The sequence below is a fragment of the Eleutherodactylus coqui genome, chromosome 4 (assembly GCF_035609145.1).
Source record: "Eleutherodactylus coqui strain aEleCoq1 chromosome 4, aEleCoq1.hap1, whole genome shotgun sequence".
NCBI classification, from domain to species: Eukaryota; Metazoa; Chordata; class Amphibia; order Anura; family Eleutherodactylidae; genus Eleutherodactylus; species Eleutherodactylus coqui.
Window position 1 is genome coordinate 145,039,909 of NC_089840.1, and position 13,179 is coordinate 145,053,087.

The following is a 13,179-nucleotide window of genomic DNA, read 5'->3' on the forward strand; positions in this document are numbered from 1 at the left end:
GAATTGAACAATCGAGTTGGGACCCATTAGCTTTTCCTCTTTATGACATAATCAATGCTTGTTCCAAATTTCACTTTTCTATGACACCGGAAAGTGAGAGAATTACATTCCGTACGTAAAATTTAGACGCTAATTCTTTTGTGCTTAGAATTGAATAATCGAGTTGGGACCCATTAACTTTTCCTATTTATGACACAATCAATGCTCGTGGCAAATTTCAGCTTTCTATTATACCAAGAAGTGAGAGAATTAGATTCCGTACGTAAAATTTGGACGCTAGTTGTTTTGCGCTAGAATTAAATAATCGAGTTGGGACACATTAACTTTTTCTATATATGACACAATCAATGCGCGTGCCAAATTTACAGTTTCTATGACACCGGGAAGTGAGAGAATTCTTTTGCGCTTAGAATTGAACAATCGAGTTGGGAACCATTAACTTTTTTCCTATTTATGACATAATCAATGCTCGTGCAAAATTTCTAATTTCTATGACATTGGGAAGTTGGAGAATTAGATTCCGTACGTAAAATTTAGACGCTAATTCTTTTGCACTTAGAATTGAATTATCAAGTTGGGACCCAATAGCTTTTCCTATTTATGACACAATCAATGCCTGTGCCAAAATTTCAACTTTCTATTACAGCAAGAAGTGAGAAAATTAGATTCCGTACGTAAAATTTGGACGCTAGTTCTTTTGCACTAGAATTGAATAATCGAGTTGGGACCCATTAACTTTTCCTATTTATGACATATTCAATGCTCGTGCCAAATTTTAAGTTTCTATGACATTGGGAAGTGAGAGATTTAGATTATGTACGTAAAATGTCGACGCTAATTCTTTTGCGCTAGAATTAAATAATCGAGTTGGGATCTCTTTCCTTTAGTATTTTTGACATAATCTATGCTTTTACCAAATTTCATGTTTCTACGACATCGGGAAGTTGGAGAATTAGTGGCGAGTCAGTCAGTGAATGAGTGAGTCAGTGAGGGCTTTCGTCTTTAGATAAATAGATTAGTATGGCTATACCAAGTTTATACAGTGTTTTTTTGTTTGTTTGTCTTTTTTTTCAACTGTGCTGTATAAAGGGTTAAACACCAGTCCCTGGTGTTAGAGCAAGGGTACTATTGTACCTTGTCACTACCCAGAAGCTAGGGAATTGACAGGGCTTACATGGTGAAATGCCCCTGTCACGCCCCTAGCTCCCGATTGGCTGTGGACTGTAGATTGGGTTCCTTGCTTCCCCACATGCCGCAGGTGTGCCTTGCTTCCCGGCTCCGATGCTCACACTTCCCCCGGCGTGTCACTTTCCGCGGCTCCCTCACATCAGTTGTGCCTCACGTCCTGGCTCTGCTGCTCATACTTCCCCGTACGCTGCTATCCAGCGGCGTCTCCCGCCTCCTGAGCCCGCTGCTGTAATTTCGGCTGCCAACTCCGGTGCTCGTGACCCCGACGTTGCAGTGAGAGAAGGCTTCCCCTGCCGTCCCCACCGCGCTATGGCTGATAACCGCTCCGTCCCCCACCGCTGACTCTGCAGGCCCGCTATCTGCTGGGTTTCCGGGGGTCAGCCTGGCCCCATAGCCGCTGTGTGCCCCCCGGGGGATCGTACAGGTGGCAGTTGTGCCAGCGGGGCAATCCACCTCCTGGCCGGCTGTAGCTGACATCCCAGCCAATCAGCTCCTGGGGGCGTGAACAGACTGTCAAGCAGCCTGTATCCTGTCACCACCCACGCTTCCGGTGGTGACAAGATACAATAGTACCTGGAGCAAGTACCCGGCTGTCATCCGACAGCTGAACACCAGCTCTCCCCAGCACAGGAGATCCACGCAAGGCTTCCAATGCAGCGCTGTCAAAAGACTTATGAGCAGTCGTTAAGTGTTTTTTGTGGGATAATCTCTTTAACCCCTTATTTACAGGATAGATGATAAATTATTAATTGCAGGCGGTCCAACTGCCCGGGAGCAGGAGCCAGCTGACGGATCTCCACGCATGCTGCGAATTGCCGTCTGCGAGCGGAGAATCGCAATGATTCTCCACTCGTGGACAGGGGCCGGCACTTTCCATAGCAACAATCTAAACATTTAGATCGCAGACTACTCCAGTAACCCAAGTACTATAAATGTTCTAGTTTGATGAGGAGTTAGCACAATTTACAGCGGGTGGACAAAAATATAGAAACACCATGTGAAATGCATGCCTTAAATTACACAGCATTTCACAATACTACCCGTAAAGTTTACCTATATGCAAAGGCCAGCTCAGTGCTAATGATTATAATTCCATGCGGATCCCTCCTAATGGTCCTGGATCCATATGTGTGTACTTCAGCGAAGTCAGTAGGCGGTGCGGTAGTTGTTGCATGATGCATTGATCTGCATAGCAGCGCCAACAGGTGGTAAGCTTCATTTGTCTTTGAGACAGCGTTCTGTGCAGTTGTAAGGGAATCATGGCAGAGCTGACGGAATTCCAACACTGTCAAATGTATCCAAAATTATGACTGCATACAATAAGCTTGGAAAAACCACATCCGAGAAACATCAGTGTGGACGGAAATGTGTGCTTAGTGACCGAGACAGACGATCATGGGGTAGAGTTGTGATGAAAAAGCAGACTACAGCTTTGGTGTTTCCATATTTTTGTCATTGTTCCCAGCAAGAGAAACCAAGTAATCTTGTAGATATGATACCTTTTAATGGCTAACAAAAATACAGGTTCTGCTTCAGAACCTGTCCTTGGTGCGGAAGCTCACAATAACCTTGTGTATTTTTGTTAGCCATTAAAGGTATCATATCTACAAGATGACTTGGTTTCTCTTGCTGGGAACCATCACATTTTGCTCTACTGTTAATATCGTAGCATACCTTTTTGTTTCCATATTTTTGTCCACACCCTCTAAGTGTCAAGGCAAATGTTTAATGTTTCCTCATTACGTTCTGAAAATCATTAAAATGTTCTGCCTTGTTATTTGCTGATACCGGTGTGGGAATTTTCACAAAAATACACTCTCTTCACACGTTGGGAACCACAAACGGGTCGAACAGTACTGTGGAGTTCATCTTGTCCCCCCCTTCTCGAATTAATTACCTAGAATTCTCGTATGAAGGGTTCTTTTAGTCCGTGGTGGATGAAGATGCATAACAAATAGTTAATCTAGTCGTATCCGTTACGACCAGTGTCACGAGACTAACGTATTCCACAGCTGCTGTTCTGTTTCAGTGTAGTAGTAGCAGGAAGAGATGTGTTTTAAGATTCAGTACATCTGCCACATTCTTTCTAGTACTTAACATGGATTGAAGAGGCGTCCCCACACTGTCCGTCACTCCAGCTGTGGTTATGTCTGTGGCTAATCCCTTCCACTGTTCAATCTCTGAATCCACTATAGCATCCTATTCATAGCCTTCCTTAGCAAATCAATAGAATGCTGCTGCCCCCTGCTGGCTATGAAGTTTAACTGCCTTCTGAATACAAATGTATTTACAAATACATTCTGGGCCGGCTGGAGAGACATACCGAGTGTTCGTTGGTGGCCACAGATGCATCCCCAAGCACAAGCGTACAATACCGATACTTCATCAGTTCCAGCTGTGGAGGGGTGGGAAGCAGGGTTAGGATGAGGAGGACTATTGTAAATACATTGGAGCAGATTTATGAAAACTGTCTAAAACAAAACTTGTCTTTGTTGCCCATAGCAACCAATCACAGAGCCAGAGCACTAGGAGGAATGAACGCTGCATGGTGATTGGTTGCTGTGGACAACAGACAGATTTTGTGCTAAGGCCCATTTAGATGTAACGATTATTGTTGATAAATCATAATGACCAGAAGTGCGTGATAATAGTTACGTCTAAACACGAAGCCATCATACGCTTTTCGTTTGTCATTCAGTTTCATTCGGCATAAAAATCATCATTGGTTCGCTCGCCCCTCGTTGCGTCTAAACGCTCCATGTATACACACAATGTGAGCGCTGAGCGAGAAGTGAATGATTTTCAGCGTTGATCTGCTGTCTAAACATTCTGCACAAACGCCAACAAGTGCGAACAAATTAGCGGTGACATTACTCGCACATTCAAACAAGAATCGGCTCGTGTAAAAGGGGCGTTAGTTTCATAAATCTTCCCTATTGTGTGTTGGAGCCTTTTTTAACATCTTCCGCCGCCTCTCTTCACATCTGCCCCCGCCGCCTCGCCTGACCTTCATCTTACTACAGCCTTGTATTTCCCATGAAATAGCGATTCTGAAGCCTTGTAGAACTTTATAGAATTCCATCATTGCTCCTCCTGGCGGTAGGGTTACATTACCAGTTGGGTCTCACTATTATCTTGTCGTCCAGTGAGTAGCTGGCTAGGTAGGTGCACAACCTACTGACCGTGGAACAGTAACCTCTAGTTGTCAATGTATATTCCAAGAAGTAATAAAGTAATGGCACAAACCGTTCCAAGAAAGAGCTGCAGAATGATTGAACCCAACGTGAGAGCTGATGGGTCGTCTGATTTCTGATTTGCTTGAGTAAGGCGTTTCTCCGACTTGGGGCAGACCCTTGCTAATACTGACTAATGGGTCATTTACATAGGACAATTATTGCTCAAAATTTCTTCAAATGAACGAACTTGAGCGATAATTGTGCAGTGTAAATGCAAAACAAAGTCGCTATTTGTTCAATATTCGTTACTGCTGACTGTCAGAATAAAAACCATAGCTGGATTGCAGGCTTCTCATTACGTGAAAATGTACCCACCCACACCCACACACACATAGAAGGTGAAACGCTGAGCGAGAATCCTGTGATCCAGCAGTGAAGTCCATCATTGTAAACACTCTGTATGAGCACGGACAATGTTAGTGGTGACGTCAGCACTCCCGCAGTCATTCACCCGACTGTCGGCCCGTGTAAAAGGGCTATAATAGTTAACCAGTGCAAAAATTAATCTTAAAATGCCCCAAATTTATTGCTGTGGCCACCACTAAAGCTCTACCTTATAGTTGGTAGGGCTTGTGCCAGCCATTTTGTTCCTTTCAGCTCCAGTCACTCTGACTTAAAGGGGTTGTCCCGCGGCAGCAAGTGGGTCTATACACTTCTGTATGGCCATATTAATGCACTTTGTAATGTACATTGTGCATTAATTATGAGCCATACAGAAGTTATCAAAAGTTTTATACTTACCTGCTCCGTTGCTGGCGTCCTCGTCTCCATGGTGCCGACTAATTTTCGGCCTCCGATGGCCAAATTAGCCGCGCTTGCGCAGTCCGGGTCTTCTGCTGTCTTCAATGGGGCCGCTCGTGCAGAATGCCGACTCCGTGTAGCTCCGCCCCGTCACGTGCCGATTCCAGCCAATCAGGAGGTTGGAATCGGCAATGGACCGCACAGAAGAGCTGCGGTCCACGGAGGGAGCAGACCCCGGCGGCCATCTTCAGCAGGTGAGTATGAAGACGCCGGACCGCCGGGATTCAGGTAAGCACTCTCCGGTTTGTTTTTTTAACCCCTGCATCGGGGTTGTCTCGCGCCGAACGGGGGGGGGGTTAAAAAAAAAAAAAACGTTTCGGCACGGGACAACCCCTTTAATAGTTCAGCTAAAATGCACCCCAATATACTGCACTCTGGTGCTTTAAAGCTCTCACAACCCAAACTACCTTACCATACACATTAAAATAGTGAATGGCTTCCCCAGCCCCCCTGCTGAGTCTTGTTCCGCTGGGCCCCACAAGGCTGTTATTTCTATGGCTGCCAGGCACCTCTGGTGTTCCTCATTTTGAGGACAGCTCTGATTCCCATTTTTGGGTTCCATCATAATAGTCAGGATGTGAAAGCAAAGATATATTTATGGTCTTGATGCCGGGGTGAAAGCCAAATGGGAGAAGAGCAGAAATTTGCAGTCATCACTAACAACCTGATATAGCATTTCTGCTTCCTTGGAGCTTGAATTAATATTAACCCTTTTAGTGACTCGGCCTATTTTAGCCATAACGACGTGATGATTTTTGGGGGGATTTTCATCTTTACTTTTTAAAAAGCCAAACTTTTTTTCATTTATCTGATGACAGGGCCGTATGAGGGCTTGTTTTTTGTATGGTGAACTGGAGTTTTTATTGGTACCATTTTTTGGTTACATATAATGTATTGTAAAACGTTTTTCATTTTTTTTGGAAGGTTGGGAGAAAAAAAAACAATTCTGCCATTTAACTTTTTTTTTTTTTTAATGCCCCCTAGGGGACTTGAACCTGTGATGCTATGATAATGCATTGCGGTATTTCTGTACTGCAATGCATTACCGCTTACAATAGCAATCACATGTCATGGCAGACCAAGAGGCCATTGTCTAAGTGTCCGTTTGCATGCAGTCCATCGGGCCTCAGCGATTATATAGCGGAGGGCTGATGTTGTCACAGAGGGAGCATGCTCCCTCTGTAAACCCTTTTGCATACCTCCATATAGGGTTAATAGTAGGGATGAACATTCTCATGGATTTCTGTTGTTTCAGCGGGAGGCCAGCTGTCGGTCACAGTCGGCTCATGCTGCAGGATGGTGTGGACTCACTTCTGAGCCCGTGCCATTAGAGATGAGCGAGCGTACTCGCTAAGGCAAACTACTCGAACGAGTAGTGACTTATGCGAGTACCTGCCCGCTCGTCTCTAAAGATTCGGGTGCCAGAGGGGAAGAGTGGTGAGTTGCGGGAGTGAGCAGAGTGATCTCTCCCCCCCCCCCCCCCTTCCCGCTTCCCACCGGCACCCGAATCTTTAGAGACGAGCTGGCAGGTACTCGCATAAGGCACTACTCGCTCGAGTAGTTTGCCTTAGCGAGTACGCTCGCTCATCTCTACGTGCCATCCACAAGTCCGTTGCATTAAGTACCCCGCAGCCAGGAAACTTACAGCACTGCTCCATGTGTAGTTCTTAACCCTTTAATGCCATAGGATGTATCTACCCTCTTATGTGTTCGGCATAGTTTTTTTGTTACAGTTCTGCTCAACAGTTTCTCCTTCACCTTGAAGTTTGAACCAAATAGGTGTCAACTGTCAAAATTGAGGACCAGTCGTTAATTATCACTAATTATAAAACCTTGTTAGGTGAAATTCATACTAATTCACAGAATCTCATGGGCATATTAGCTGAATTAGGTAACCACCGTTTACTGTACACAGCACATCTGTAAATATGAACAGCTGCGGAATTCCACACCACAATCTGCAGGTCTAACTACGGTTTTAAGCCATTTTCAATTCTGTAACAAAATCTCCAAGTAGCCTTAGACTTTATTCACATGGGCATAAGTGTGTTCCATGGACAATATATAGATGTATGATAACCATTTAAGCTATTTGCACGTTATTTCTTTATTTCTAACACGGCCCAATGGTCCATATGAAATGAGTGGCTGCAGGTCCTAGTTTGGTCTGTTTTCTAAATAGTGCCAGTATTATAGACATCCTGTAGTTCTACTGAACTGGACTTGGGTCAGCAGGATTCTACGATGATCGAAGTGCACTTTAGATGTATCATGGCTGGTTGTTGTAAGCAACATGTAGGCCATAAAAGACTTCTGTGTTTTGGGCTGTCTGAAAGCTTTGGCGTATTTTGCTCAGTATTTGTGAACCAAAAGCCAGCGTGGGACACAAAAAGAAAAATGTATAGTGGAAATATTGGCACCTTTTATTTCTGTTTAGCTTATAAATACTGATGCAAAATACAGACCAGGATACGGAAATCTGAATAAAGCCTTGGTATGATGGGAAGCTAGACCTCAGAATTCAATGCAGTAAAGATAACTGTATGGGTTGTTTGGAGATGTTACTGGTGGATAAGATGAAGGCCATGATTTTTGCGGGAAGGGTTACCAACGAGCAATAGTAGTTCTTTAGGGTTAGCCTTTGCTAATGGTGGACAATATGGGAAAGAAGATCCCAAAGTATGTTAAAAAGAACAGTGATATCAAATCACCAAACTAAGAGCTCGTTCACATGGGCGTATGAGTGCAACACTACAAGTCGCGTAGTGTTATACTCGTCACAGCCCCTACGCTCTGCCGGCAGAGATCGCGTAGGGCTACGATAATGTATGTGCATGCCCAGGATTATCGTGTCACGGACATGCAGAGCAAGGCTCCCTATTAAGTGCTGTCCATTCTCAGGCATTGCGAATGGGCAGCGGTTCAATACACAGCCCTTCACGGGCTTTGTATGAAATGCAGAGAAATAGAGTGTGCTGCGATTCGTTTCGCCTCTGTGCTATATATGGATGTCCCCTCGCTTTTCAAATGCAGGTGTAACTGAAAGAATGGTAAGTCCATAGACCTTCATTGCCTCCATTCACCCTGTGTTATGCACAGAAAATACACTGTGTAATACGCGGTGACAATACACCCGGGTGAATGAGCCCATATAGTATCACCAAGAAATCAAGTGGCGATGCTTCTTGTATGGTGGTCTGCCCCAATATTCAGGATATTGCTGTAGTCCTCTGACGTGGGGCAGCCGGTTGGTGTACCCTGAGCTTCTCATGCTTAGCTGTTTTTCTTCAATATCTAGTAACATTTTATTCTCAAGTGGAACGTACGAAGAGATCAGAACTGCGACGATGCAGCAAATCTATTCGAACTTGTAGTCATACAGCCATTGCAGCCCCATCACTCTGCCCCATAAAACATTTGGACCAGGCTTGCTTCTCTCCTCGATTTGAGGCTTCCATCAGGTGCTTGAAGTCAGCTGTCAAACAATTGGTTTCTCTACCTGTTACTTCACTTACGGTTTCTTTTAGATTACGGTACATGTGAAGCTTCCAAAGCATATTGGTTATAACTGATAAATAATGTATTCTCAACAGTCCTTATTTAAAACCCGTGCCGTGAATGCTTTCTGGCTATGGCTAGGTTTTGTATTTCTATTATCTTGGAATTTTCACACTTCTTGTATTGAAGAATCCTAAAAATCTTTTTTTTATCTTTCTTACAGCATGACCGACTACCAAGGTAAGATATATATTTTTTTACTACTTTGTGTGACTCAGTGGTAAAGATACAGATTTTAGAAATCCCCATTCATATTTATCAAACTGTATATTTTGTTGTGGAAGTCTGTAACAAATGGGTCCCAAGCATAAAACTTCATGTAAGTATTTACCTTTCTGCTTGGTCAAAAAAAAAAAGACTGACTGCCTTCCTAAATCATGGACTCCTTGGATCTTATTATGAGGGACTGATGGCCTTTCCCTTGCGGCTTTTAGGGGACCATTTTGTAACAGACTAACTCCTGTGCCTGGAGGGAGTCACCGGAGGAAAGGATATGGCTCGCTATCCAAACGTACGGCTGGAGTTGGGAGGGTGTAAGGCATGGACCTGTCACTGTGGCACCTACCAACTCCTAGTCCCGAAGGGAGTTACCGCAGTATAGGATAAGGCCAGTAGTCTTCAGGATGAGGGGGGTAGTAGTTGTCAGCTCGTGACGCCACCGTTCCACACACCGGCATCCATACACGGCGGATTAATAACACTGGACAAGTGTATAGCACCTCGGGTCCTCCAGAACGGTAAAGCTTTACTAGAGACTTAAAAACACGGTACAACAAACTTCAGCAGGCAGACTTTACAGTGCAGGAAAATTAGTATTATTCAGACAACTAGACATGAAAGTCAATGGCCACAGAATGGCAGTAACTATCCATTTATACAGAGCAATGAACGCTCAAAAATAGCTAAAAGCGATCGTTTGAGCGATAATCATTGCGTCTAAACGCGTGGCCATCGTGCACTTTTCATGCACGGCTAGCTGATCGTTAAATTCAGTCCAACCTAAAAATCATCCTTCAGCCTTATCAGCAGTTCTCCACGGGAAGTGCTGATAGTATTGTTCCCCCCTGGAGAACAAAGGAACTGAAAGCAGATTAACTGCTTTCAGCTAAGGCTTCATTTGCACACTTAATTGCTTTTAAGTAGCTGAGTAGCTAATTAATAGTTTATCCAAATGATCGCTCAAAGCTGTCACTGAAACTGTCGTTTGAGCGATCTTTGAGTGATCATCGCTCCGTGTAAATAGGCCTTTAGTATTATTTCCAAAGGTTTAGTAGACTTCTGCACATATCTTGTTGCAGGAAAACATATAGTCACTAGAAGCGGTGGTTACTTACCATGGCTCTTTTGTAATAGGACTTTTAGGGGAAAACATTTAGGCTCACTCACTCCTATGCGCTTCACATACGGATAGGCGGTCTTTCTTTCTCCTCCATCTTCAGCAACGTGCGGCTCTGTGGTAGCAAACCCTCAGATGGATGATGGGTGCTCCTCAGCAGGCAAGATGGATCTCTTCTCTGAAACCCAATCCCTCATACTTATAGATTCATCCACACCACGTCACATAACACCGTAAGATAGATACATTCAGCATGCAGCAAAGCTCACAGGCAATAATTTTAACAGAGTTAACCCTTTAGATGCTTCAGCTGTAGAACACACACAGAAAATAGACATGACAATTTTGCATAGTGCATCCACATAAGATGGACATGTATGACAATTATGGAGGGGTCCAGAATGATGTTCTGGTACACTACAATTTGACTTATTGGTCTGAATATATAGTACATCACATAGGCACTGCTGCATCCCCTCTTTCTCCTTTCCTCTCTAACTATTCTGCTAGCCTCCTTCTTTTTACCCAGCTATTCCTCTTACCTTCCTCCTTCTTATTGTCTTTGTTTATTAAAAGTTACTGTAATATTTAAGCCCCCTTGGGGTTCTAGTAAGTGCTGGCCAGCTTTGTTTACCCTTATGTAATGCTGTTATGATGTTGTTAATCTCTGGTACTACGAATAAAGGAGATTGAACCATAAAAACTAAGTGCATCCTTACTGGTTTAGGAAAAATGTAACAAAACCGCTTATCACTGAAATGTTTCCCCAGACCCTTAAATTATATTGTATACCATATATACAAGGTACAAATATCACGATTCATATTACATTCATACTGTCACTGAACAAAACTCACTATACCAAGACCAACATTACTAATAATACTATATAAGGGCTAAACAATACCGCCTGACCACAAAGACATGTTGTACTACTATCCCATATGCTATACAAAGCCAAATATTATCTCAATACAGTGACCATGTAGTTGTTCATACCGAATCTACACAGGTGTAATACAGAACGTATAAGTGATAACAGTACTGTTGTATCCAGTGATCACAGGTGATGTCCCCTCTCTGACTCGACTTGTTCATTTTCCCCTTTGTTTTCCATCCAACCCAAGTCACCATGATGACTTTTCCTGCCCACAACTTGCCACTGTAGAATTTGACATCTCTTATTTTTCCATCACTCTCCCTATGTTTTCCACATGGCTACACAATCTCCCTACTCATAGTGCCCCAGATAGTAATAAGGCCCCACAAAGGAAGTTCCACATTTAGTGTCTTCCACAAAGTAAAAGCGCTCCCTTTTATGCCCTGACACAATAATAATGGCCCCTATTATGCCTCTATGAATTTACTCTGCCCCCTTATGGCCCATCAATAATGCCCCTTTTTCTGCTCCAACATAGTAATAATGCCACGTCATGTCCCTCATCAACAATAATGTGTCCACATATGCCGCATCAGTAATTATGCTGCCTTTCATTATATAATAAAAAGCTATGCTCCTCTCGATGCTCTGCTGAAGTCCAGTTTTTCTTCACTTCTGGGTAGTGACCGCAGCAGTCAATCACTAGCCTCATAGGCTGCAGCAGTCACCTGCCATCTCACAAGTGATGGTGACACCCATGGGGTGGGGGGAGTGATAGAACTGAGTATATTGTTATAGACTTCCCCCTACTTTAGTAACTGTATTCTCAGGCTTTGTCTATTGCAAAGTCTTTTGTCAAATTTACCATGTCACACTTAAAATATTGAAACCATAATGTCACTTAGATGTGAAAATGCATCTTTGTGTTTAGAATTCTCTTAATAACTAAATGCAATAATTTAGTAACATAATTTGCAGAGTGAACATATAAATGCAAGAGGTTTAATACAATTTACCTTCTTTTATTATAGTTTAGACTCCGGGGGCTCCAGTTTGACGCCAGCAGACAGTGACCGTGCATCTACCCGGGCGAGTCTCAATGCACGACAGAGCAATCGATTGCCATCAGGGGGAAATAAGACGGAGGAACCACAGAAAGATTTCAAAAGGGTATGAATAGTTTTAAAACGAGACTTGTGTCCATGTTTAGGGGATATAACTTCTGGAGCATTAAACTATAGTTATTCTGGTGGTGCAGCTTAACCCCTTAACGCAACAGGATGTACAGTTACGTCCTGCAGGTTTGGGGTATGTAAGAAGGGGGAACGCGGGGCGATCGCGCTCCATACAACGCTGGTGCCAGTTGTTTCTTACAGCTGGCAACCGGCCCCAACAGCTTTGATAAGCTGCACTGCTCCTCAGAGCTGTTAAACTTTTTTAAATGCTGCCATCAATTCTGATAGTGGCATTTAAATCCCCCAACTGATGTTCGCACCCCCCCCCCCCACACACACACACACACAATGACATCGCGGGTTCCCGTGTGGTTGCCCCAGGGCTGTGGCGTGGCTTAATAGATTGCCTGTCTGATAGTGGTATGATGCAATGCTATGGCATTACATCATACTGCAGGAGCAATCAAAGCAGCAATAGTTATTGTCCCCTCCGGGGACTAAAAAAAAGAAAAACCGAAAGTAAGTTTTAAAAAAGTTTTACTAATTATTTTTTTTAAAAGTAATACGTTAAAAAAAAAAAAAAAAGCCCCGTTACCATATTTATAATAAAAGAATCTAAATAATAAAACAAAAATACATATTTGGTATTGCTGCGTCCATAAAAGTCCGATCTATCAAAATAACGTATTGTTTACTCTGCACTGTGAAAAGTCTTAAGAAAAAATAAAAACACCAGAATGTTTTTTGGTCTTCCTGCCTCCACGAAAAAATGTAAGAAGAAAATGAGCCCTCACACAAACAAACTAAAAAAGTTATGGCTGTCAGAAGATGGCGAGGGAAAATTTAAAAAATATATATATATATCTTTGAAAAAAAAATAAAAGCAGTACAGCAAAAAAAAATATATATATATATATAAATTTGGTATTGTAGTAATCGTACTGACCCACAGAATAATGTTCCCATGTCATTTTTGTTGCAGTCTGCATACCATAGAAACAATAC

General features: G+C 43.1%; 1 protein-coding gene across 4 annotated transcripts in view; it reads left to right on the forward strand.

Annotated features, from left to right (window-relative positions):
• Positions 1-13,179, forward strand: part of PPP1R12B (protein phosphatase 1 regulatory subunit 12B) — a 59,091-nt gene that overhangs the window by 24,492 nt on the left and 21,420 nt on the right. For all 4 annotated transcript variants that reach the window (XR_010792577.1, XM_066600236.1, XM_066600233.1 and 1 more), the window contains exons 2-3: positions 8,947-8,963; positions 12,031-12,169. Coding sequence is in view for 3 of the 4 variants with exons in the window: in XM_066600236.1 (XP_066456333.1) it covers positions 8,947-8,963; positions 12,031-12,169 (156 nt within the window). In the remaining variant the exon portion in view is untranslated. The remainder of the gene's footprint in view (positions 1-8,946; positions 8,964-12,030; positions 12,170-13,179) is intronic.